The sequence below is a fragment of the Patiria miniata genome, unplaced genomic scaffold, assembly GCF_015706575.1.
Source record: "Patiria miniata isolate m_02_andy unplaced genomic scaffold, ASM1570657v1 HiC_scaffold_3, whole genome shotgun sequence".
NCBI lineage: Eukaryota > Metazoa > Echinodermata > Asteroidea > Valvatida > Asterinidae > Patiria > Patiria miniata.
In genome coordinates this window covers 42924771-42952751 of record NW_024037069.1, presented here as the reverse complement: position 1 = coordinate 42952751, position 27981 = coordinate 42924771, and the positions used below count along the sequence as shown (strand labels likewise).

The 27981-nt window shown below is 41.8% G+C and overlaps 1 protein-coding gene across 2 annotated transcripts; it reads right to left on the bottom strand.

The window, feature by feature from the left end:
• Positions 1 to 807: 807 nt before the first annotated feature.
• LOC119737304 (ATP-binding cassette sub-family A member 3-like) lies at positions 808 to 27299 on the bottom strand. 2 transcript variants are annotated; one of them, XM_038211536.1, is made up of 20 exons: positions 27193 to 27299; positions 25239 to 25735; positions 24358 to 24651; positions 22637 to 22881; positions 20707 to 20944; positions 18837 to 19010; positions 17842 to 18023; positions 17284 to 17436; positions 16318 to 16593; positions 15229 to 15384; positions 13870 to 14080; positions 11861 to 12110; positions 10417 to 10601; positions 7893 to 9131; positions 7133 to 7350; positions 6344 to 6628; positions 5674 to 5861; positions 3671 to 3841; positions 2510 to 2700; positions 808 to 1664 (listed from the first exon to the last, which is right to left on the bottom strand). In XM_038211536.1, the coding sequence occupies exons 2-20, from the start codon at positions 25582 to 25584 to the stop codon at positions 1462 to 1464; spliced, it is 5205 nt and encodes a 1734-aa protein (XP_038067464.1). In that variant the 5' UTR covers positions 25585 to 25735; positions 27193 to 27299; the 3' UTR covers positions 808 to 1461. The 2 variants fall into 2 exon arrangements, with proteins under 2 accessions (XP_038067464.1, XP_038067466.1); XM_038211538.1 differs by lacking the exon at positions 27193 to 27299 and adding an exon at positions 27100 to 27186.
• Between the last annotated feature and the right edge of the window lie 682 nt (positions 27300 to 27981).

The window sequence follows — 27981 nt, the reverse complement described above, 5'->3', positions numbered from 1 at the left end:
AAGAGTCGGGGAGACCGCCAGGAGAGACATCTGAACGCATTGTTGATGCTCATGTAAAGACACTATGGTTTAGAATGAAATTCAATTTGCGTACTTCGCGCAATATGTGCACAAACCAAACTGCGCATGCGTTGTTAGGGTGTTCACCAAGTACCATCTTCTATCCATGGACGAAGTCCGTAGCAACAAATCTACAATACTAGGCAAGTTCTATCTGAGTCGCAAGTCATCACACGTCAATTAAAGATTAATCAAAAGTCAATCACTTGCTAATCACAAGTCATCACTAACCAATCACTAGTCATCACTAATCTATCACAAAGCAATCATAAAGCAATCACAAAACGATCACAAGGCATCAAAAAGAAATTAGAAGTCGTTCAGTCTCCAGTGAACAGCGACAAGGGAATTCCTTGTCAATATTCCTCTGTTACTTTGTGACAGACTTTTGATTTAACTTTGATTGACTTGTAATTATGACCTTAATTGGCCATAACACCCTTGTGGTTGCGAAGGCTTTGCCTCTAGCGTTGTTTAAGCAAATTTAATCCGATTATGTACAGTGACGCTAAAAACAGCAGTCAAATCAATGTACCCCAAAAAATCATGGCTTTTTTAATGTTCTGTTTTTCAGAAAATATGCTCAGTATGATTGAAATGTTAAATTATAACATAAGAAGAAATGCTAAACTTCATGTCAGTGAAAAAAATTGCCGTTATTAATGCCGAAACGTCAATACTGGTCACTGGTAAAGCTGACCTAAAAATCGTGGAAAAATCATTTGAAAAGGTCCCCAAATCTTTGTACTTATCTCAATTTGTAGGAATCCTTACAAGTTGTTATTTTACGAGTAGTTGAACACTAATATCATCTTAGTATTTTCCGAATTTCAGCTCAAGCTGTTTTTGCAAATGCTAGTGTTACACCTTGAACTATCTCCAAGGCCATTTTGCTGTGCTAGGATTTACTGCCAATCAAAACAACATGAATTTCGGTTTCCAATTGAAAAATGAAACCTATCATTAGCATTAAAGTTGTGTCCCCGTGCTATTTTCATCTTGAAAAAATAGATTCCTTTTCTAAATTGCTATTTTTCTAGCATTTTTTAATGGGACATCGACCGAAAAACAATCTGCCCATGTTTAGTAATTGAATTATTACTTTGCAATTTCAAATTATTGGCTGCCAGACAATGAATCCGTTCTCACGGGGTAGAGTGCTTCTCACCCAACATTCAGTATCGATAATGATCTTTTCGTGCTCAAAACAAAAAAAACTTTTCAGAGGGTTGCCGACATACAACAAATTTGGAGGGAGCATTTTTTGATTGGAATAAGTCATGTATAAAACATTCAAAGTTGAAAATTTATTAATAAAACAAATGGAATTTGTTGAAGAGCATGGGGAACACAACTTGAACCAAAATTCACAATCAACCTTTCAAACTATTGACTCTAGGCTTAACTTTGTAGTTCGTCTGCCCTCTGCATGCGAGCAAAGTTAATGAAGACCTGCTCCAGGGTAGTCTGACTGACGGAGTAGTCTTCGATGTCATAGCGTGACTTGGCTCTCTCCATAGTGCCGAAGATCTGTGCCCATGTCAGCTGGGTGTTAGTGATGTGGTAGTGCACCATGCCTTGGTGCTCGTCCTTCAGTTTGCTGTCTGTGAAAATGAGATTGTATGCAGAGACAGACTTGTACAATGATGTGCCAGTTTCAGTTGGACAAATCTTAAATGCTTTCACATGCAAGATGCTTTAAGCGTAAGCAAGTCGTCCTTTTCAGGCCTTCTTACAGCAAAAGGGGGGGGGGCACAGATTGCCCCTTCATATCTCAGAAATGGAGTGCCGTGGCGTCGTGGTCTGGGGCATTAAATTTGTGGTCTGCGGTAATTCTGCAGGTTGTGGGCTCAAGCCCAGCCTGGGCTATGACACTGCTACGCCTAATATGGGTAGAGGCATTATTATTAAACATTTGTAACTGCTCAATCAAGCTTTTATACAAATTCATAAATATCTTTTCGATCAACAGCCATAAAAAGTCCAAAAAGTTTAACATTTCAGTGATTTTGTTCCACCATTTTACTCCATGTGCGTGGCGTGTATTGCGTGATGTGGCACAGAATGCATTGGTGCCAGTGAATTGGGAGTAGTGCATAAGCGAGGATTGTGAATGTTCAACCAATAAAAGGGGAATATAGAGACCAAATTTCATAGGAGTCCAAATTTCCTGTGACACTGGAATAGCGTTGAAAACTAGCCAGCCTGTGTTTTATCAACCGTTTAAGACTGGTCAAGTGACGGGCTCTCGACCAATAGGAATGGGGAAAAGTGTCTTAGGTATTGATGAATGGTGGTTTAAGACCACCCACGTGACAGGCTCTCAACCAATGGAAATTGGTAAAATTCATATTTATGAATAATAAATGTTCCTGCTTAGCACTCCATAATTTGGCTTCCTGTTTACAATTCAAATGCAAAGAGTACTGAATAATTTTAATTCATGTACCTGGGAACTGAGTCTCCATGAACTGTTTGAGTTCCGTCATGTCGGGCACACCCTCCAATGAAGACACCTTGGCCAGTACGGTGAAACCTTTACCGAAGCGGCTCTTAAGATGTTGGGTGCTACCCAGACATTTGATCTGGCCGTTGACCATGATGGCTAGGCGGGTGCATAGAGCTTCGCACTCCTCCATGCTGTCAAGTCATCAAAAAAGGTAAACCATTTAAAAAATTAAACATGAAAAATTGTTTACTGTTATACTTGGGTCAATGTTCTGCTTTGAAGGCATACCGGATCATTTGCATTTATCACAAAAGTAACCTAGCGAATTACTATCAAAAAGCTTACTTGGATAAAAGATCATACTGGTACTAAACACCCTGTGAAATTACTTCATCTGGCTCGCTGTCATTATAAAAAAAATCAAGAATTGTCTGTGATTTTTCAACAATAAGTCAAGTGACTGATTGTTGGAAATGATGAGATCTATAGACAAAATTGGGTTTCATGATCAAAAGGTTTTCATGGTTTTTCACTGTTTTCTTGAAAAGTGTAATATCTACTGAGCTGAAATTCAATGGGTTAGGTTTTGAACATTCTTGTTTGGATTTTGAGCGGTGTTATTATTGGAAACGAACAAAATATGTGAAAAGCAAATGATCCTATATGCCTTTCATTACATTAAGCCCTTTTGTGCAAGGCCAAAGTTTGGACTTCTACCATTTGATTTGGACATTAAATGCCTTTAAATGATTCAGAAACCAGACATGAAGCCATTCATACGATGGAATTTACATCGGGGTGATGTAAATCAATATGAGGTTTTGCCCTTCACCGAGGTATAAACACTGTATACTCAGTGTGTTACCTCCCGAGTGAAATTTGGAAAAAATTCAGGTGGGACTCGAACCCATGACCTCCTGCTTTCTAGTGCAGACGTCTTATCACTCGACCACCGAGCTTGCGGGGTCGGTTGGCTGATTCGAATCTGATGTACATGTAGCAGCAAGTACCACAATTAAACTATTCATAAGATGGAATTGCGTTGGGGTGATGTAAATCAATATTAAGATGTGAAGCAAAAACCATAACCGAAGCCTTGATTTCAAAAACCTCTGAGGAAACCTGCAGGTTGGAAGAAGTTTTTGACTGATCGCCATTTACCTGTGAGACGTAAGTACAATGCAGCGTCCCTCGTTGCGAACTTGGCACAATGTTTTCCACAGCAGTCGCTTGGTTACCGGATCCATGCCGGTCGAAGGCTCATCCAGAAAGACTATGGGCGGGTCACCAATTAGGGCTATGGTGGTACTCAGCTTACGCTTATTGCCTCCACTGTGAATAAACAAAAAAAAGCTCAATAAATAAACTGGGGTATTAACAAAGTTGTAATGACTCGAGTCAATGACTCGACTCAAGTTTGACTCGAGTCACAATTTTTAGTGACTCGACTTGAGTCCCAAGGGCAAATGACTCAACTCGACTCCAGTCACTGCAAGCAAATGACTCGACTTGACTTGAGTCCCTCATCAAAAGACTTGACTTGACTTGGGCAAAGGCTAAAAGGACTCGAGTCTCCTAAATAAAAGCAAAACTTTGCGAAAAATATTTGCAATGACTTAGCAAATTTATGTCCACGTCACTTTGCAAATAGTACGGTACAGCGGCCGCTGTATGTACAAACATACAACGTGTCACAGACTTCCACCTTGTGGTTCTGGAACCCCACAAAATACTTTCCCAGAGCCGGACATTAAACACAATTTCTCTTTTGTGGCTTCATCATTGGCTTTGAGCGATTTCTTATAAAGCTCTTGGATTCGATTGCCGGCTAAATTTATGCCCTCCTTTTAAAAATATATTATTTAGATACATGCCCACTTTTTAAATTATCAGAGACAGTTTTGTATAATGCAGTTTGGCTTTGATGTCAGTGATCAAGCAACGAAAAAAATACACCCGAAGCCAAACCAGATATAAGATCGAAGTTTCTACTTCTTGTTAACTTTCAGTGATACAAATGACTTTCTCCCTTGTCTTTATTTGTTATATAGGCCCTAGAGTACAAATATTCGTGACTCGAATTGACTCAAGCTAAATATTTGACTCGACTCGACCTTCTTGACCTAATGACTTGACTCGACTCGAGTCACTTCTTTAAAATGACTCGACTCAACTCAAGTCACTTCTTTAAAATAACTCGACTTGACTCGAGTCCAAAAAAAGTGACTTGTTACAACTCTGCTGGGTAAGTGTTGTTCAGAGGATGAGGGTTTGAATCCAGACACAGGCTACGTGTTGTCTCCATGGGCAAGCCAGTTTACTCAAACTTTCCTCTCTCCACCCATGAATATAAAATGGGAGATAGGGCATCCCATTCAGGGAGGGGGGGGGGGAGATAGAAGTATTCTCTGTCATATTGGAAATTAACTCTTTCGCTACGGCGAGCTGCTGACAGCGGCACACACAAATTGTACAGGTCGAACGGCAAGCCGCTGGCAGCGGCTCGTTGACGTCGCTGTGAATAAACAGGGTATCCCCATGACGTGTGACTTATCTACATAATTTATATCGTATAACCTCTGACCCTAGTTTGAGCCGCTGCCAGCGGCTCTCCGTCTGGCCGGGGTGCGCTTCAGGTTATTGTGAGCAGTTTGTTTACGGAGATACATTTAAAGATGGCGGCACCCACATCGACACTCAGCGGAATTTCCAGCGATTAATTACGTCCAGTTGCGACAAAATAGGTAAATTCAATTCCGTAGCGAAAGAGTTAACACCCAACTGATGGGCCATATTGCCTCAGGACAGGCTGGAGCTGCTTTGCATACAATTTTATATCAAAATGTGACTTGTGATTGATGACTTCTGATTGAGTTAAGATTGACTTGTGATAGGTAAGTGATTGACCTGTCACGGCTTGCACTTGATTTGTGATTGCTTATGATTGACTAGCGATTGTCTATTGTCTCATGGGGACTTGTTATGACATGACTGACTCGAGATTGACTTATAAATTACTTGATATTGACTTGTGACTGACTTGTGATGAACTTGCAATTGACTTGTGACTGACTAGTGATTGACTTGTGATGACTTGTGACTGACTTGTAATTGACGTGTGATTGATGTGTGATGCCTTGATAATAATCTTTTTCTTGTCATACCTGTAGGTTTTAGTCTGTTTTTCTGCGTACTCTGTCAAACTAAACAAGACAAGAAGCTCCTGAACTTTGCTCTCAATGACAGCTTCCTTCATGCCGCGTAGCCGGGCGTACAGACGAAGCGTTTCACGCCCCGTCAGCTGATCGATCAAGGCATCAAACTGAGGACAGTAGCCAATGCGTTGCTGGACCTACATTAACAAAATATAAACAAAGAAAGGTTTATTACCGTTCTACTAAAGACATGTAGACTATAATTGGTGACATAAATATCAGAGTTACAAAACCGCTGCTTCGTGCACTCATTGTTCTAACAAAATCTCACGAACTGAACTTGTGAAGTTGAGCAATAATATTCTTTTAGCTATCTGGAAAAGTTTCTGCGAAGATTTTGTTTTAGGTGCATGCTACAACGGAACAAAAATGACAGCTGAATATGCATGAGGAATAGTAAAACAAAAATAACATGGTTTATTTTGGGTGGACAGTCGATATTAGCTCCCCTCGGTTTTGGAAGTTGACAAACTGGTTCCCTTGGCCTTGCCTCAGGAACTAGTTTGTCAACTTCCAATACCTCGGGGAGCGAATATCGATTGTCCACCCTCAAACCATGTTATATTTGTATATTACTACTCTCCAACTATAGAACTTGCTCCATTTTTTAGTACTTCACCTGCTTGATGTTGTTCTTAATGTTGAACCCGTCCACTAGCGCATCACCGCTTGTCACTGCCTCATCTCCCGTAAGCATCTTAAAAGTTGTTGTCTTCCCCGCGCCGTTGACCCCAAGCAGGCCGAAGCACTCCCCAGCCGGGATGCCTAAGGAGGTACCCTCGACAGCTACCAGGGCGGGCTTACCGGGGCTGGAGTAGACTTTACGCAAGTCCCTCAGAATCAGGGCGTCTGGCAAGTACTGGCCGTCAAGGATGCGGGACTGCTCAGCCCTTACATCCTCATCCTAAAGAGGAACAAGATGAAATAAAAAAGAGGTGCATTACTTTTCAGTATTTGAAACCTATGCAGTTGAAATGCTTGAAAGTTGCCTTCTTAGAGACACTGGCATTTTTGCCTGCTGGTTATGGTAAGAATCAGATTTTCAAGCATGAGAATGAATTTCAATGAAAAAAAACCCAGGAAACTTGTGAAGAAACAGGAAGAAAGATGTCTGACAAAAAAAGCCCCAAAACAGGCTAAAAACAAAAACGCGGAAGTCTGGGCAACAAAAAACAGGAATTCCTGTTGAAACGGGAAGATTCTCATGCCTGGATTTTTGATAGCCATGAGTTCAACTGACATCCATGCACAAAGCTGTAAACCTCAGTCCCAACATTTAAAGGAACAGGGTCCAGTCTACAAAAAAAATGACATGGACAACAAATTTTACATTCAAATGAGATCAAAATGACTGTCCAAACACAACCCTTTGATAGCCATGTTATCAGTTAAAAAGGCACTAACTTACCAGGACGTTTTCAGGCAGCAGCGACATTTGAGGGTCTCGGCCGGACTGACCACAGATCAGGTCTCTCAGGTAGTACCGCAAGGAGCGAAGGAGGCCCTCCTCTGCCAGAATGACCAAGAGAAAGTACAAGATGCCGGTGCCGGCCATGAAGGTGAGCTCTTTGCCGATGCCCGGTGCCTTGAAGCCAAGGTAGTTGTTGTTGAACGTGTAGAGGGTACCTAGAATACGGGTTGAAAATGGCAAGCTTCAAAAAGAGGGTACTCACGATCCATCTTGGTTCCTGCCTGACCAAGTTATTAAGGCAGTCACACCTCATCTTAACTCATCTATAAGCTTGATTCAAGACTGGAAAGGATTTTGATGTCCAAATACTTTGATTCCTGATCTCTGGCAAGTGTCAAGTGTGGACAAGCTGCCATGGTGAGTGGACGGAGGTTGCTATCAACAGGGTTCCTACACTTCTAGGACAATAAAATTCCGAGACTTTTCCACGACTTTTCCATGACCAAATGATTAAAATCCATACCTGGTTCATCAAACAGTAGATGAAAACTGTAAAACTTGTTTGTTGCTTTTTATCACATTCTTAACGGGGATATTACGAGGTTAAAACTTTGAAATAGAAAAAAATGAAGAATTTCAGTGCTAAGTTATGAATAGCTTAATTAAAATTTAAAAATTACTTTGAAGATGTGATAGCATACAAATGTATGGCTGCACTTTACTCCAACACAAAACGAGAGAATGATCACAGACTTACTATTGGCTGATATTCTGGGGTCGCTACAATTCAGCCCGACTTCACTTTCAATGGAGCTGCAGATCTTCAGAACGTTGTAGTTCTCGTAGAAATCCGACAGGCCTTGGCCGAGGCAGTAAGATGGAGAGAAAGAAAAGACCCAGGACAGAACATCCGCGACGTTTTGAAGTTTTAGCGAGGGTAACTCAAGGATGTTGACGGCCATGAAGGCGGCGATGCCAAAGATGATGTTGAACATGGTGAGGCGGACGAAGGCTGTGGATGGCACGGTGAAGAGGAAAGAGAGGAGATACATCAAAGGAATGATGGACCAGCCGTGGAGAAAGAGTAGAAGGAATATTGCCAAGAAGCGGGAGTCACCGGTGTAGGCTTCGACGCCAAAAGCAGCAAAGGCGACTACGATCAGAACACAGGGCACCGTGTAGTTGATGAGATCCCAGAGGAGTGTGGACAGCCAGAAGTTTAATGAGTGGACGCCGCTCACGAACTGCACGTGTTTTGCCTTGGTGGCGTCCTCCTTGACCAAGAAGAGAACAAAGCTGCTGGCCAGAAAGGACATTCCAAACAGCATATTGAAAGCGATGCTGAACCCAGTAAAGGTCTGGCTCTCCAAATCATCGTTGGCCTTCTCGTGGACGGTGCGGGGTAAGGGGTAGTTAATCGTCGTCACCATGTGCTCCCCTTTCAGGTAGTGCTTCATCAGGGCGTTGTCGATAGCACTGAGTGAGGCCGGTGGCGTGTGGTACGGCTGGTCATTGAAGAATGCAGTAGCAACTATTTTCTGCTGGTCCTCGCTGAAAACGGCCGCGGCGAGGTTTTCACGGTTGAAGGTCACCAGCCTTTTGCCGCCGATGTCGATTAAGTAGTCCACCAGGCTCGTAGTGTTGGCATCCGTGACATTGTTGACGTAGATGGGTTTCTGATCTAGATGCTTCAAGTAACTGACGTAACTGCCGGAGACCGACTGCATGAGCTCTGACGTATTGTCGGGCAGGAAGTAGGGGACCTCGGTCTTTCCGTAGGTTCTGATGTTCACAGGTAAGGGAGGGGACTCGCCGATTGCAGGGAATGTCTTGATGGCGATAAGCGCGACGGCGGTCATGAAGAGCGGGATCAGCAGCTGGACAGCCATGACTAAGAAGTTGCGCCAGGTGTGGTACATGCGCTTCTGGAACATGGCGCGGAATTGTTGAAGGTACAGCGTCACACCGCTGTTGCGCTGGGCTATGAGTATCAGGGCTGTGAAAAGAGAGAAACAACCCGTAACTGAAATAAATAAGGACAGTCCGTGACAACTTAACATGGCTTATCTGGCCAGTGTTTATCTCCAATTTCCCTAACATGAATAAACAGAGAATATATCCCCTGAATGGGAAACACTCTATTGCAGCTACTCCCCAGCTAATGCCGGTACCCATTTGTACTCCTGGATGGAGAGAGGCAAGTGGGTGTAAAGTTGCTTGCCCAAGGGCACCACATAACACAGACAGCCAGATTTGAACCCTTGACGCTCTGATCATGACTCAAAGGAACCCCAACCACTAAACAACCCTCCCAAATAATAAATACTAGATGGAGATGTTTTTTTTTAACAATCCTGTGCAATCAAGGAAGGAACAAATGTTTTCAGCACTATGGTCCCAGATTCACAAAGCCCATACTCAAATGTATCAGATCATTGGGGAAAATATCTGTAAACTGAGCTACATTATCTGTCACTTTACACATGGATAAACACAATTTTCAGCTCACACTGTGCTTGTGATAAGATCTTTGCTTTGAACAATGCAAGAGGAATCTCTTATAAGAGACAGTTTGGGGGTAAACAATGTCGAGATACTGCAGTTTTACCATAATACAGGGCGAGTCAAAAAGAAGGAAACCCAAATGTCAGGACCATTGTTTTAGTGAAGTTCTGCATGTAGCACTTTCAAAATCTAGGATATGTAAGCCCAATTCATAAGCTTTCTTTGAGTATAAAAATCATTCAAATCACCCATGTTCTTTTCAAGCTACGGAATTTTAAACATAACCCCCATTTTAAAGTTCTGCCCATGGATCACAAAAAAGGAGTGCAGCACGAAAACAATTCACAGACATCCCAATGTGATTTGTTTTCGTTTTGCTGAAATAACTTTTAACTTCTTGTGATCCGTGGACAGAACTTTAAAACGGTGGTTGTGTTTAAAATACCGTAACTTAAAAAGTACATGAGTGATTTGAATGATTCCTGTACTAAAAGAAAGCTTATGAATTAAGGTTTCATATCCTAGATTTTGAAAGTGCTACATGCAGAACTTCACTAAAACAATGGTCCCAACATTTGGGTTTTGTTCTTTTTGACTCACCCTGTATATTCATTGGAGAAAGGCATTCTTCCCAGTTAAGACAAGGGAGACACAGCGAAGACAAGTGGAGTCATGGGCAGTCACTAGAGGGCCTCTTTCAAATCTGGGCAAACTGCGATATCATGGCAATATTTTTCTCAAAAAGTAATTTTTTTCCCAACTTTGAATCTTCTTACGTTGTGTATCTGATGGACCCTGCTCGATGTCCAAACCATTTTTAGCTCCAAATGCAGTGTTGTTGGCCTCATGTGCAACGCTAGTGGCACCGTCACCGTTGATAGGGCTATGTGCTTTAGTGCCACCGTTGGGCTCCAATTTGCCGTTTTCAGTAGCAACTTCGTCGCCCTCTTCCTTGTCAACTCTGGGTGGAGAAACAGACAATGTTGAAGTCAAGTCCAACATGTTCTCACAACTCACTCAGTCTCGAGTCACTTCCGAGACACTCACACAAACTGTGACAAAGTTTAGTTTTAGTGTTCCTCTTCTGGTACTTGTGAGCAGACTTGTGATGTACTTGATTACACCACTGCAAACTAGGGCCATGTCCGAATCACATGGCTACGTCTTACAATAATGCACAAGTCAATGGGAAGTGGCAGCCGCTAGCCAGTGGCTTCCATTGGAGCGCGTGTTATATACAACCGTTGCCAATAGATTCAGACATGGCATAGGTCCAATTTTATGGTTCTGCTATTGCATAACACACTGTTGCGTAAATTATGACATTAGCAAAATTCAGTACCAGACTCAAACAATGTTCATTGGCTGCTTAAACCAAGGTTGACCTCGCGTTGACACAGAACAGTCACAACTGACTTTTCAGGATCAAGTTATACAGTCGACACTCGTTAGTACAAACTCTGTTAATACAAAATTCTGGTTACAACAAACATAAAGCCTTGGTCCCAACTGTGCATTTATGTGCACAATGAATGGGAGTGATGTTCCTCTTAATACAAAATTCGGATATAACAAACAATTTGGCTAAGTCCGAACGAGTTTGTAACGAGACTCGACTGTACACGGCAACTGTCAGGGACAGAGGCTGTGTATACACACAACTTCAGGTTTTCCGAAAGTCAGATCGGATGACTGAAAAACCTGCAGAAGCCTGAAAATGCATGAAAAAACTACAGAAGCCCAAAAATATCTGTCAGCGAGCCACAGCCTCCGACTGAGGCCAGAGGGAGCATGACTCTGCAGCCCCAGGGTGATGGCTTCGACCTGCCTGGCACTGAGGTTAAGTGAATATTAAACCTGTGCCTCGGTCCGTTCTTGTCAAAATAAACCCAACCTCAACATGTTAAGACGATCGGTATTAGTTGGTGTAAGACGATCGGTATTAGTTGGTGTAAAAAAAAAAAAGGTCGCAAGAGTAGAAAAATATTCAACTTCTGCGCCGCGACGGAATGTGTTCCCGACGGGCGGGACCAAAGGTAATCAGACTAAAGGAAAGGTGGAATCATCAACGTGCAAGAATATCTAAAATTTGTGATTAACAGCCCAAAACTGAAAGCCACATTCTCCTCTTTAGTTTCACTTTTTGTAAAATGGCCGCGAGATGCAACTGTACAGGCTTACTAAAAAAAAATCTAAAAAAAATAAAATCTACAGGCTTACTTGAGAAACACCTCTTCCATTGTGGTGACAGATGCTCCGTAACTGTTGATGCCCAGTTCCACTCTCCGTGTCTCAAGATCAGTGAAGAGCTGCTCAAACTGACCCACGGATTCCTCCGGTAGGATATACGACAGCTCCGTGCCTACGTTACTCTCTTCCTGCATGCCGGGGACGTGCGATGCGATCAGGGCCGAGACGGTCGCTACGTCACAAGACGGAGCCTTGGCGATGGTCATGTGATAACCAACACCTTGATAAAGAAGTGATACAATCATTTCCGAGTCAATTCTTTTCAATGCCACAATTTGTTCATTTCTATGAGAAATAAGCAGATGCAATATTGGATAGAAGGTAGTAGTATAAGTTTTGCATGAGCATGAAATGAGCACACTCGGCTGTGAATCATGATATATCACGTTATCTTCAAGCAAACTTGAATCCTCGATCCTGATTGGTCGATCCATGGCAACAAGCCGTGCTACATATAACCATACCGCACGGCCACGATTCATACTGCACTCAGCGTATTGGCTATTCTAAGCCTACATGACGCGATTAGTGCTGCACAATTCACTGTAAATTCAAAAGTTGCGCGTAGGTTACAGCATGCGTGTTCCAACTTTACTGTGCATCAAGTTTGCTTGAAGATAAATTCGTTATCGCGCTCGCGCTCGTGGAACACGGAAAATGTAGTACGTTTGTGTCCCACATACCTTCGGCCTCGTGGTATGTGGGACACAGATGCACTACATTATTCCGTGTTCCACTCGCGCTCGCAAGATAACTAAGGCCAAAAAAAAAAATATTTCTGCTTCCGATTACATGCCGTTTGGTCGTTTGGTCGGAATTTTTTTTTTTTTGCCAATTTTTTTTATGCAGATTGAATGGGGTATTCAATTATATGCGAAGTTTTAGCCTGAACTATTTCCATTGCACTACGAAAGCTATACACGAAATGGCAACAAAAAGTGAATAAAACCTACCTTTAATTATTGTCAATATATTTACGTTCGATAATTTCAAAAAATAATGGAAAATTCAGGTCGTTCGCACCATATGCACAACGCTAGTCAAGACGCGGGGAGCTGGCCAAAACTCTGAGGTGTGTGATGCGAGCATGTGTGGCGAGCGGCCCGCCATGGGCCAACAGACCTGTTTTCACGGTCAAAAATTTCGGGAAACACGCGGCATGTATCACTCCAAATAAGAGTAGTGCGATCTCAAAATGAACTCTTGAACACAGAAAATACATACACAGACAAGCTAGATCAATTCTGTAAATTAACCTGCAAAACTGTTCTTTCTCCATCGGTGTTTTCTTGGCATTTTTCACGATGTCGAATCCGACCAGTTGACAGCTAGTGCACTGCTAGCGGTACGGTCGCGATCGCCTAGCTATGGACTGGTTACCGCATTTTCATCATGTCTTCTAAATTGGCCCCTGCGCGGCGCGGCGGGAACCAGTCATCGCCACGTGATATAGTCACCGTACGGACATCGTTTATATCGCGAAGCGAATTTGTAAAAATAACGGAGGTTTCTTTTGAAAAAAAGCGAATGTAAGTAACAAAACAAATAAATACAAGCATTTTTTGATGCAAAAGGGTTGTTGAGAGTTATTTTGTGAAGACAGAAAAGACAACAAAATTTTATTTTTATTTATTCAATCTTTTTTTTTTTTTTTTGTGGAATTGCTGATAAAATTTTTAGGGTCGCAGCCTAAAAATAGGGTCGGTCGGGTAACCGGAAGCAGAACTATTCTTTTTTTTGGCCTAATATAGTGATGTGCATTTTTGAATAATTTAGTATTCTACTGTTCTACCTTGGAATTGATCGAACATTCAAAATTTTGATTTTGAAATACGCTGATCAAGCTTTACATGCGCTAGCCTAAACTTAAAGTTTAACATCTTGATAAATGTTGATGGAGCATTGTGTACTGGATCGACCCAAGTGCTCTTGTTAGGATTTTCTATCACTCTCTTTTACAAAGAGTTCATAATATTCACCATATTTCTTCTTCAAGAAGAGTGATGTCCCCACGCATTGCAGCTCCCCCTTGGCCATGATGGCAATGCGATCTCCCAGCAGGTCTGCTTCATCCATGTGATGGGTAGTTAGTAGGATGGTACGGCCCTGACGGTGGCGCTGTAGCAGGTCCCAGGTGAAGCGACGTGCTGAGGGGTCCATACCTGAGGTGGGCTCATCTAACATGACCACCTGTCAGTAACAGTTGTAATCATGTCATAGAGGTTATCACAAGTCGTCACAAGTCATCAGAAGCCAATCACAAGTGATCATAAGCCATCTCAGAAAATCACCAGCCATCACAAAACTATCACAAGTCATCCCTTGCCACTCACAAGCCAATCACAAGTATATCATAACTCACCACGACATATAACAAGTCTTTACAACTCATCACTATTCAATCACAAGTCATCACAAGTCTATCATAAGTCGAAACAAAAAAAATCAAATCAAAACTTAATCACAGGTAAATTTAAAATATCACAGGTAAGTCAATCATAAGTCACCACAAGTCATCTGAAGTCAACACAGATCATCATAAGTCATCATAACATATCACAAGTCACCGCAAGCCATCTCAGAGTAGCATAAGCAATTGCAAGACAGTCACAAGCTACATTGCACATCAATCGCAAGCCATCACAAGAACGTCACAACTCTTAACAAGTTTTTCAGGAATCATCACAAGTCATCACAAGTCAACTACAAATCATCACAAGTCAATCACAAGTCATCACAAAACAATCGCAAGTCAACTAAAGGTCAATCACAAGCCAACACAAGTCATCATAAGTCATAACACATCATCGCTAGTAATAACAAGATATCACAAGTCAATCTCAAATCATCACAAGTTGTCACACATTTAAATCACTCTGTGGTCCGCTTCTAGTGATCGTGTAGTGTAAGGCCCCGTTTTCTCTAGAACAAAATCCACTTGTAATTGCTTTGACCTACCAAACTAGTTGGTGACATTAAGAACAAACAGGTACTTCATAGAGGGCAGGGTTTTGAATTTTTGATGAAATTTCGGGGTTCATTGTAAAATGACGACGATGACAAAACGTAACACGAAAATATAGATGGTGATCACCGCTATGTACCGTGAACATGCCAAACCTTACTGAATTGCACGGTACCAACCATAAACTGTGTACGAAAATCACAATTTCTACCCCAACATACTGTTCAAATTTACAAACAAGGGTGTCAGTATAAAACTATAATTGAGAGAAATCTGCTTTAGGTCAAAAAAGTCACTTTGAATGATAAAAAAGCACTCTTGACTCTAACTCAATCAAAACAAAACAATTCATGCAGACATTTGGACATCTTACCTTGGAGTCATAGATGAGTGCGATTCCGACACACAGCTTGCGCTTCATACCTCCCGACAGCTGCCTAGCCTGTGCGTCTCTCTTATCCTCCAACTCTAAGGCAGTGATGTAATTCTCAACTTCTTCCTTAACCTTTGAAGATGGACAACCCTTCAACTAAAAGTAAGAGACAAAAATAACAACCTCCAAAAAATAATATTAAAAATGCGTTCCTCATGCTATTTTTAAGTTCCACCTCGCAAAAGTAGATATTTTTTCTATTGCTATTTCCCTAGAAAATAAGATATTGACGAAAATCCACTGGCAATGAGTTGTTGAATTATTTCTTCACAAAATTCAAATTATTGGCTTCCAAACAATAATTTGGATCTAGCAGGGTGGGTTCATGTGTGTGCAAAATGAAAGCCCTTTTTCAGAGGGTTGCAGACACCCCAAAATCAAAATAAAGTAGTTTTTTTACATTTTTAGAGCACAGGGTTTGCATCTTTAAATACTTGAGCTCACATCGCTAAAGAGGCTTTCCTGTGAACACAACAAATGGCCAAAAGCTGGATTCGAACCCCCACCGTCTGATCATGAGTAACAAACATTGTCAGCAAACCCCAAAAGTCCCCAATCCCCTTGAATTAACAATAATAGCCAAGGCCTGGATGTGAACCTGACCAACTGATCATGAATAACAAACTTAATCGGTAAACAAAAATCACTCCTCTTTCCCTGCCATGCCTTTTACACAGGCTAGTCACCAACAGTCAGATCACATTTCAAACAAGCACTGTGACTAGTCACTGTGGTAGGCACAACTGGCTTATCAATCACTTAAAGTCAAAGCATAGCTGTATCAAGTTATATAAACAGCCACGACCTGTCAATCCTGCTTTATGTAGGCTGGGAGCTCTAAACTAAACAGTCACTTGACTGATTTTGACTGAAAGGACAGCTTTGCACAGATTGTTTGTTTGCATAGGAGGCTTAATTAAACAAAAAAACAGCAGGTGGATTGAACCCCACCCACTGATTATAACTCACAAACCTCATCCAGTAGCCATCTCCCTTTTTATTAAGAAATTAAATCACAAATATTTTTACCTTTGCAAAAAAGTAGAGGTGTTCTCTAACGGTCAACCTTTCAAACAGTACATCGTGCTGGGGGCACAACCCCAAACTCTGGCGGACTCCATCAATCTCGGTCCGGATGTCAAAATCATTGACCAGGGCCGTTCCGTCGGACGGAGGGAACATCCCGGTCAGCATGGAGAGGGTGGTGGTCTTGCCGGCTCCGTTGTGGCCGAGTAAGGCTGTGATCTGACCCTCGTACATGTTGAGGGTCAGTTTATTGACCGCTACTTTGTCTTTGCCAAAGACCTAATGACAAATATTGATTGATCAAAAAATTAGAAGGCCTAATGTTATGGATCCTTTGAAGCCCAGTGGTGGTACAGAAGCAAACAAGTGGGAGACACACAAGCATGTACCGGTATGAGTGGAAGGTAAACACAAAAGAGGGATGGGGCAGGGGAAGGCCCACAGAAGGTGGGTGAAGATCAAGGGGGGGGGGGGGGGGTTGACGGGAAGAGTTATGCAGACAGAAGAAACAAAGGGGATGAAGACAATGGGTGAGGGTCAAAGGGGATGACAACAAAGAAGGTGATTAATCCCAAGATGGTTGGCCAGGAGGATTCCCTATCACAAATGACAATGGTTGAAACAATGAAAAGATCAATTTACAAATATTGACAAATTGAGTTTCACTGGTACTAGTATCTGTATCAAATGCTAACTAACGTGTGCACGCTTTAGTTCTGAATTTCTTGGGTGCCAGAACCAAAGTTCCCGAAATCGCATTTGATCGATCTTATAAATACCGCCCTCTACCGTCACAGCTTATCAATTGCACTTGCCCGCAATTGGCGGCATTACAGGAACAAAATCTAAATCCAGTCTATAACTAGTGAGGTGTTGAAAAATCCTAGTCAACACTGCAGCAGAGATTCTTTCAAATTTCACTTTTTTTTTCACTGAATTGGTGGTTATTAAACCCAAACGTGCCCTTACCTTCGTCAAGCTCTGTATCTTGATCCCAGCATGTAAGCCCTTTGGGTCGGGCTCAAAGAAGGACGGAGACTGGCTACGGCCGCCAGAGGTCAGAGGTCGCTCATCCCACTGGTCGTCAACATGCTTCACCTTAGGACCGCACCAATAAGATATCTGGCCAAAAAAAAAAAATAATAATAATAAAAAAAAAAATCATATTTTAGAATTGACTCTCAACTTATTTGTTATTCTGCACATTCAGGTTTTCTGCACAGGTTTTCTGCACATTCAGGTTAGTTTGTTTCTCTTGCCAACATTAATTTCTAGCTTTCAAATTCATTTCTATGCCAGTATTACAGTTATTTTAATCCTACTGCTATTAAGAACGTTAACATTACATTTCTGAAAAGTTGAACAAAGGAATTGACTTGATCGGGGCTTGAACCTACCACCTCCGGATTACCGTTCCGGTGCTCTACCAACTGAGCTATCCAGCCCTATGTTGGCGATTCCCCAATTTGTCAAATTCTAATTTGTTCAAATAATTTTGAACGTGGTTTAATTCTGTAAATTTCTTACCTGGAAAGGGAAGTACCATTTCCGTGGTACCCCGTAACTGCCGGGAAAGACTGCCTCCACGTACCACATGAAGACGAGGTACCAGACTATGTCTACAAGGAACATCAGAAGGACGTCGAGGAACGACAAGTTGTCGTCCACGGAAACGGGGCGATTGATATTGTTCCACTGGATCCCTTCACCTGACAGAAGAAATAAAAATCTTGATTTTACCCTACTAACTTATATTCGACCTACTGAGGCTAAATGAGGAATGTGTCCCAAAATCTTGTTTTGAGTAATCGATGACAGAAGTTGGATTTATGTAAAATGTCATGTCAAAATGACATGAAATTTTAGACTGATTGTATTTTTGAGTAGCCAAGGTATTCAATGTTCAAACTGTGCATTTTGGTAATGAAAACAATATCCTTAAAAGTGGAAAAACTGACGATTTCTGAAGTGTATTTGTGTGAAGCTTTGCGAAAATGATCAGTAATTTTCTGCTGAACAAAAAAATGACCCAAATTCACCATGAAATTTGAAAAGAATTGTTTGGGGCATATATATCCTCAGACCCCCTATAGCTACACGGTCCTAATTCTATGCACGCACCTTCAATTTGTGTGTGGCAATGCGCGCGTTGCAAGCTTTACCTGCACAGATTATGGAGGGTCGAGGATACCTTTGTGTGGTACTATTCGAAAGAGTATTGCCTGCTCAAGGCTGTATACTTCCAGGGAGTTGTTAATATAAACAGAGGGTTCTTTTTACTCGGGCTGGTGTTTGGCTAAGAAATCCTGGATCATGGCTCAACCAATTTTACAAGGGCTTGCACATGTTATTTGCCTATGTTGGAATGAAGAACTTGTGAAATATGAAAGTTTTTTTGACACAGAAATTAGGGGGCGATTGAAGAATTATTAAGTAATACATAATGCAAAAAATAGTACTGTCTCTTCCGTGAGGATCAAGATTTTTTAATTTTAAATAAAATATGAATTGCAGTCACAGACCTGTTCCTTCGTACAAGCCAATGAGATAGGCGCCCATGGCCATCCCTGTGTTGGCCAATAGGCAAGACGTCATCTTAAGGCTGCGGGACATGGTCTCATAGTACTGCACGATGAAGAAGTAGGGAACGTAGGAGAAGAACCAGATCAGTCCCATAAACACTGCACCGGTATTTGCTTAAAAAAAAAGAACGTAAGATACAAATTTAAATTAATGTTCTTTCTTCTCTTCAACAAACTCAATTTTAATCTATTGATAAATTCTCAATTTTCATGTTTTATTCGAACCAGAACCCCTCTTTTTCCCCTCTGTTTTCCTTTTTGGACATCTGCACCCCTCTGAACCCCCCCCCCTTCAGATTTGTTGGGCTTTGCAAGCAGACTGGCTCACAGTCCACACATTATCTATAAGAAAAGGAATCTAATTTCGGGATAAACGTCAAAATTTGAATGGGGGACGCAACATTAATGACAATGTTAAGTTTCATTTTTCTGCTTAATAATTGGAAATCGTAAAATTCTCAAGCCAAAATCAACTTTAACAACTCCACGGCATGGGCCATTTTCAAATGACCGTCAAGTTTTGGAACATTTAGAAAATTTTAAAAATATTTTTGTCTGCATATCACATTGAAAACAGGTATTCAAAAAATGTAACAAACCCCCCCCCCCAGAGCACTAGTCAATTTCGATTCAATCACACATCAATCACATGTTAACCATAAGTTATCATAAGTTAAGAATATAAGTCATTACAAGTCAATCACAAGTCATTGAATGTCCATCATTAGTCCAAATATTTGGGACTCTCAATAACTGTGCATGAGAGTCCCAAAACTGAAGATAGCAAAAACATGCAATACAAGAAAATAGACTGGCACATGAAACAACCAGTCCAACATCCCTTCAGAAAAATCTGGTACCTAGTCCCTATTTCATGCATCATGCCCCAGACTACTGAAGGGTCAATCTTTTCAAAAAGTTGGATAGGTACCAGTCTAGTCTTAGGCTTCAAATTGAAATCAATTTGCATCACTCTTTAGTACCACTTGTTGAAGAAAAGTCTCCTTTATAAAATAAAATAAGACCTCAAACTTGGGTGGTGAAATACTGAGGACCTTGTCTTTGCCTCGTGAAAAGTTTGGAGAATTTTGTCAGCTAAAGAGTGAGTTTTCCTGATTTTGTTTTGCATGTTTTCTGCACTCAAAGTCCCAGGCTGGTCAATCATAATTACGTCATCTCATCTCAAGTGACCAGTCATTGACATAAAACGTGACAAAGATGTCTCTGTGTCATTGGTCATGTACTGTCAATTCTGATCTAACTTGTGAATTTGGGCGATTCACAATGCAGTGCGCTACCAAGAGTTTGCCACAGAGAGTCCATTTTTTAAGTTTACGGTCGACAAAACATGTCCCATATGAATGAGTGTCAGTAGACAACTTGAGCTAATTTGTTAAGGATAGGGGCATAGCGTTGGGGCCACGGAGAGTCCATTTTTTAAGTTTACGGTCGACAAAACATGTCCCATATGAATGAGTGTCAGTAGACAACTTGAGCTAATTTGTTAAGGATTGGGGCATAGCGTTCTGCCGCCTTACAAAAAACACCATATTGATAACAAGAAAAGAAAAGGGCAAACAGATCCTCTAACCATATGCTTACCAAACTACTGACCGGAAAAACAAACAATTTCAAAGGTCCCGCGCTGCAAATTTGTCAACCATCTCCAACAATGCACTGGGAAAAATAAACTCTCCGTGGCAAACTCTTGGTGGCTCACTGCATTGCGAATTGCCTTGTGAATCGACTTATGATTGACTCACTACAACTTGGCTTCATGCCAACAAGCAGGCTGCAAAATTTATTTTACCTGTTGAAAACAGCACGCTGACGGCAAAACACTGGGCGATGACTACAAGGGAGTACATAAAGAAGAACAGGAACAGCACGGTAAACGAGGAGTTGTTGATAACAGCTCCGTGGCCCGCAACGGGAATCTTGTACAAGGCAGTGACGATGGCCACAGATATGAGGAGAAATAACGCGTACTTCAGGTACCAGGCTGTCCAATGGAGCCAGTTACTCAAACCCATGATCTTCATGGATTCCTAGGGACCAATCAAATGAAAATTGTCTTTAAAGCTACAGTCCATCATTTGTAATTTGTGCATTTTGTTCGTTTGAAGCAACAAAAGAGTTCAAAATCTAATGAAGGATACTGAGCAACTAACCTGATGAAGTTTCAGCTCAGCTTCAGCTGTATATTCTGAGAAAAACAGCATTCTAAGATCTCAATTTCAAATCAAAAGTTACTGAATCATGTTTTGAATTGTTTTGAATTGCAGCTATACGCGACGTCGCGCACTGATCCGACGAATTCTAACAACCGCGCGCGCGTGTGCGTCGTTCCAATACTTGTGCGCGCTGCGCTGAAAAACAGAACGAACTACTAATTTAAATTTTCCTACGGTGCTTCTTAAGAATCACCGTTGGAAATGCCTTCTTTCGTTGATTACTTCAAAATGACAGCTTCCCAGAAAGAATAATTTCACAGGGAGTTTAGTTCCCTTACTATCTTTCAACCAAGTTTGTTTTTCAACAATAATTACGCCAGTTACTTTTTGGATGGCTGCAAATGATGGACTATAGCTTTAAGGTAGAGTAGATCATTTGCAGCTGCCCAAAAATATTACTGACCAATTCATTGTTGAAAAGCTTACTTGGTTTACAGACAGTAATATCACTAAACTCCCTGTGAAATTATTCTTTTTGGCATACTGTCATTTTGAAGAACACAATAAAAGAAGGTCATTTCCAAAGATATGTCAAGTGACGCCTTTTTAAAAACTTTCCGTTAGTTTAGTTGGTTTGTAATTTGGTGAATTTGTGAATGGGTGCGCACAAGCATTGACACAACGCACATGCGCACGCGGTTCAGTGTGTGACATCACGTTGCTGCAATCGGCTAAATGAGAACGTGTCCCAGATGCTGATTTCGGTTGCAATTCAAAACATGACTCGGCAACTTTTGAATTGAAATGAGATCCTAGATTATTTTCTCGGAATATACAACATTCACAGAGCTAAACCTTCATCGGGTTAGTTGCTAAGCACTCGTTTTCAGATTTTGAGCACTTTAGTTGCTTTAAACGAAAAAAAATACACAAATGGACAAATGACCGACCCTACCTCCAAAAGCACATAGGATCATTTGCATTTATCTCAAAAGTAAGTAACCCACCGAATTTTTATCAAAAAGCTGCCTTGGATTAAAGATCTTACTGGTACTAAAAACCTGTGAAATTGTTCCATCTGGCTTGCTGTCATTTAGACAAAATCAAGGAATGTAGTTGACTTCCTACAATTAGTCAATTGAATGATTTTTGGTTTAAAGAGTGCTATTGACAAAATCGTATTTTGCGATCAAAAGGTTGTGCATGGGTTTTTCACTGTTTTCTCAGAAAGTGTCATATCCACTGACCTGAAACTTCAACAGGTTAGGTTTTGAACATTTTTCTTTGAACTTTGAGTAGTGTTATTATTGGAAACGAACAAAATGCATGAAAAGCAAATGATCCTACATTGCCTTAAACTAGTCTCAAGTCAAGTCATAAACTATTCAAATGAAGAGTGACAAATTTATTTGTTATTGTTCATTCCCTATTACATGTGGTTTGACTTGTGATTGGGCTCGACTTTTAGTTTGTATACATTATTCATCAAGTTTGACCAAGCTCCGGTAGTCACCTGACTGCATGTCAATTTCTGATTGGTCAGTGCCCACTGTTTCTTTGACCAACCTTGAGTTTTTGCTCCTTCTCTAACACCACGCCCTTGGTGATGGTGATCGCCGTGATGACAAAGCTTATCAGGAGTAAGAACGGAAGCTGCATCTGTATGACCAGGATGAAATCATCGTCAAAGTAAGGCGGGTAAGGATAGCGACGCATCTCTACCGAGACGTCCTCCAGGCTGACGTTCTGGAACTGTAGAAAGGCTCGGTCGATGGCATACTGCAGCGGGAGAAAGCCTTCTCTCATGTAACCTGCAAAAAAGAAAAGGAAAAAAAAATGACTTCAGTTGTACAAAATTGCTCTTCCAGTGCTCCTTACCAAAAGTCAATTTTTTTTATTCCAACCAAATTTTGTCACTCATTGCTTCTCCCCACCCAGGAGTAAGTGGGTACCTCATGAGGGCAGAGATGGTTATTGTGATTGAATTAGCTTCCTTGCGCCTAACAGGCTGCATCAAGCTGTATACTCCCCAGGGAGCTGAGATGGTATTTGGAATGTTTCATGTGCCCAATGAGCAGGGGTAATAATGATGTAGCGCCTTGAGCACCAGTCCTGGTGGATACGTGCGCTTTATAAATATCCACTATTATTATTATTATTATTATTTTAAATTTTTACAGTTTATCTTTTGTACTATTTTGGGAGTCTGCAGCCGAAGGATGTGACTTTGCGTTTAATGCTGTAAACGTTTAGCTACTATTTTAAGTACCATTTAAATGTTTAAACTCCATTTTTCGAGATGAACCTCTAAAATAACAAGGTAGAAGGAAAGCGGAATGAACAACCAAGAATATTTCTTTTCCCTCACGACGGAATGCCAGTGCATTGCAGGTTACTCCCTAACTGAGGCACCCAACTGGGAATTTAGAAAACAAAACGAGGACACTCCAACACAAGACTTTGTGTACAGTATTTTTCAATTTGTAATGGCATTCACTGAGAAGTGAAAAACAAGGAAATCAGTGGATCTGAGGAAAAGTTGCATGTGTGCCAAATAATGTGGCATCCATTATACTCCTGAGTGGAGACATTTCGCTTGTCCAAGGACACTACATATGGTCAGCAGCTGGATTTGAACCGCTGACCCTCGGATAATGAGTCACAGACACTAACCATGCCACATTTTACCCTTGTAAAAGCATAAGAAAGTACAGTCTGTCATTTTCCAATGTGGCCCATCAGGCCGGTATTTATCTCCGGTTTCAGTAGCATGAAACAACTAAGAATATTTCTACTCCCCCTGGATGGGATGCTAGTTCATCGCAGGTTACTCCCCAGCTAATGCCGGTACCCATTTATACTCCTGCGTAGAGAGAGGCAAGGGATTGAAGTGGCTTGCCCAAGGACATAAGACATGACCAGCAGCTAGATTCAAACCCTTGATCCCCTGATCATGAGTCACAAACTCTAACCACTAGGCCAAACTCCCCACTTTGTAACATCATGGTCCAGCAGTTACAGGGTTAACGCATGGTTTCGAAACCTACCAGGAACATGGTGTTTGTTCCCTTGGTTAAGACACTTCACTAAGATTGCCTCTCTCTCCACCCTGGAGTATGACTAGATACCTGTGAGGGTAGAGGATTAAAATGTGCCCTGACATCAGCTGCCGCATGGTCTAATGGCCTGATGACCAGGCGAATATGTGTTTACAAAGCGCATTGAGATTGTTGATAGGATGTTAACCGCCATACGAGCATTACAATTTATTTATTTATTTCACTTACCAGGTTTTCCTCCCCAGGTTTTGCCCTTCTCCCGTGGCCCAGGCCTGCTGATCAACTCAAAGAGGGTGTCCGTGTGCCACCTTCCAGAATCCCCTGTGATGTTGTTGAACTTGGCGTCTGGGTAGTTGCGCTGGCTGGCCTTCAGGCGGATGCTGTAGGTTATGTTGGAGGGTAGCTCGTAGGCAGAGGGGAAGGGGTTGTGAAAGGTCACGCCCCCAAGAAACTCCTTCTGATTCGTGGCGTTGGCATCAGTCAAGAAGTCCAGCATGTCTTCTTCGGTTTCAAAACCACGGCCTGTGAATTGTTAAAACAACAGACTCTTGCTATGAAAGCAAAAGGTGAAATGAAATGTGACGTGTTGTTGATAGTCCCGTCCATCACTAGTCAAGTCCTCCAGTCCCCATTCAACTCACAAGCTATTCAAATGAGCTTTGACAAAGGCATTCCTTTGTTATTGTTCATCCCCTGTTCCTTGTAACTGGATTCGTGAAAGGACTTGTGACGGACTTGTAATGGGCTGAAATACAACACTGCTGAAAGCTGTATACAATGGAGTCATCATTTTTTCCTTTTTGCTGCCAAGTAGAATATATCGCTGGGCAAATTAATTCTGCTGTGCAAAAATGCAATTTAGGGGGAGGGGCAGTTGGGGGGGGGGGAGCAGGCTTGATACCACATAAGCAAATGGAGTGCTGTTAAAAGTAGACAGTACTGGACACTAGTATCGGACAAGTGGTGATATTCTTGGTGGCAGATATATGATTTGGACGACAGGTAAATGATTTTGCAGCAAAAATAGGTGCATGGATGTTACACTGCCTAATCATCTCCCTACCCCCATCCCCCCCCCCCTCCCCGACCTAGTGACGCCCCAGTCTCACCTGTTTCTAGTCTCGCAAAAAAAGAGTACTGCAAGTTGTCCACCACAAACCCCATGACGCGGTTCTCGGCAGTCCCGTTGGGCGTATACGCCATCCTCCAAGCGGTGGGAAAAGGCCCAGGGAAATTCACCCTTGTCAGGTTTGAAGGCAGCGAGTCGATAGGATAACCAGCGTAGACATCAGGCTTGGTGAAGTTTGTGTAGTCCACTATGGTACGGAGCCATATCAGCAGGAGGGACACCAGGATGGGAACCCCGATTTCGAAGAGGGTTCGGATCCAGTGGCGCTTCTGGAGGACGTAGTTCTTCCAGGTCAGGAGGAGCAGCTGGTTCAGTTTGCGTCGCATCTCGTCTTTCTCGGGCTAACGCCACGGACTGTTCAAAGGCAAGAAGGATCTCTCCTTGACAAGGCGGCAATGCAGTTTGTTTGGTGCAAACACAGCCTTATGTCACACTCTAACTTGCCGTTTTCAAATTATGAGTTACATGTAGCTACATCTAAAGACAAGACAGGAAAAGCCATCGTTAGCAATATGGGCAAACTACCATGACAACGTATTCATCCCAGTATGTATGTGCGTGTAGGTACTTTTTCTTTAGCAAACTAAAGGGACATTACATACAATTAAAAATAAAAAGTACATCAGAGTCTGAGACAGTATAGGAATAGTACAGGTGATCGTGTTTTGGGGCTGTATCATAAGTCCGACGCCTCATAGCTCCGACGCCTCATAGGTCTGAAGTTTCGGACTTATGAGGCGTCGGACTTATGAGGCATAAATTCCGCCTCATAGGTCCGACGCCTCATCAGTCCGCTGTTTCGGACTTATGAGGCGTCGGAGCTATGAGGCGTCGGACTTATGCGGCGTCGGACCTATAAAGTGGAATAAATATATTGTATGCCTCATAAGTCCGATGCCTCATGAGTCCGAAATTTCAGACTTATGAGGCGTTGGACTTATGAGCGGACCCTATGTAGTCACGGGCCCCTCTTTAGTTTCGATCAAATTGGAGTCAAGAGTTTTTTTTATCATTCACAAATGACCTTTTCAACCTTAAGCAGACTTCTCTCTATTTTAATGACCGTTTCCATGATGACACCTTTTTGGTAATTTTAAACAGTTTCTACATTTCTAGGGGTAGAAAACACTATTTTCGTACCAGGTTTTAAACAGTTGGTGCCATGCAATTCAGTGCGCTTGCATGTACTGTTCACGCTACATCGCGGTTATAGCCATCTTTATTGTCAATTTGCATTTCGTCAGCATCATTTTACCCCCAAATTTCCCTCAAGAATTCAACCCATGCCCTCTAAATATCTACCTGCATGTTCTTAATGTTGCCAACCTTTTTGGTAAGCCAAATAAATTAAAAGTGGATTTTGTTTGGGCCTATGTGGAATCGGGCCGTAACTACATGATCGTCAGGTCTATTCAATAAATATACAGCTAAAATTGTTGACTTAAGATTTTGGAAAGAATATGTTGCAACCTGATGCTGCTTCGGCAGTTGTGTACAAAGTCTATGGAGAGTCAAGAAAAAGTTTTCTTGAAAGGAAAAAGAAAAGTATTTCCCGATGAAATTAGAAATGTTTCTCAGTCCCAGATTCATGTCTTATCGTCATTTTTGCAATGACAGACCTTCATTGAGATTATATAATAAGCAAAAAAAAAAAAAGCAGCGTCAGGTTGCAACATTCTTTGTTAGTTAATCTGATGGGCCTAGTAATTATTGTAGTTTGTACATTCAACCATGGACAAAAAAATGATGGAGGAATATTCCTCCATGATTCAACCTAAATTTGAACGAAAAATGAAATATTAAAGGAGAATCAATTTTGCAACAAAAAGTTAATCACGTACTTTCTTAAGAACTTGCCGTCATCGCAACCACACAGGAATGTTCAGGTCTATAAACAGACAGCAATGCAAAGGATTGGGACACGTAATACCTACCGTATAAATGTTTATGACGGCCTTGATCAGCCGGCGAAACGCAGCTTTTATGGGGCCGGCTAGTCAAACAATTACTACAGTCAGCTGACACGATCACAAGGTTATGACATTATGAAATCATTATGCATACCGCCCTCTGGCATTTCAAAAAAAATACCGGGTACTTTGAAGGGGGTAGCATAAAATGGCACGACAGTAGAGCGCGTAATGAATATGAATGATATGACGTCACTAGAAGCTCATGAGTAATATATCACGCACGGTGCTGATAGATATACATGTAGATGCACACTGTATGTGCTGCATCCCACTTACCGATGATATCACATTTAACATGTCCTCTTTCTACTGTCGCGCCGCCACCCTCTAGTGTCGTCCCACTTACCGATGATATCACATTTAACAAGTCCTCTTTCTACTGTCGCGCCGCCACCCTCTAGTGTCGTCCCACTTACCGAAGATATCACATTTTAACAAGTCCTCTTTCTACTGTCGCGCCGCCACCCTCTAGTGTCGTCCCATGTGATATCATCGGTAAGTGGGACGACACTAGAGGGTGGAGGCGCGACAGTAGAAAGAGGACTTGTTAATGTGATATCATGATTATCATCGGTAAGTGGGACGACACTAGAGGGTGGAGGCGCGACAGTAGAAAGAGGACTTGTTAAATGTGATATCATCGGTAAGTGGGACGACACTAGAGGTTGGCGGCGCGACAGTAGAAAGAGGACTTGTTAAATGTGATATCATCGGTAAGTGGGACGACACTAGAGGGTGGCGGCGCGACAG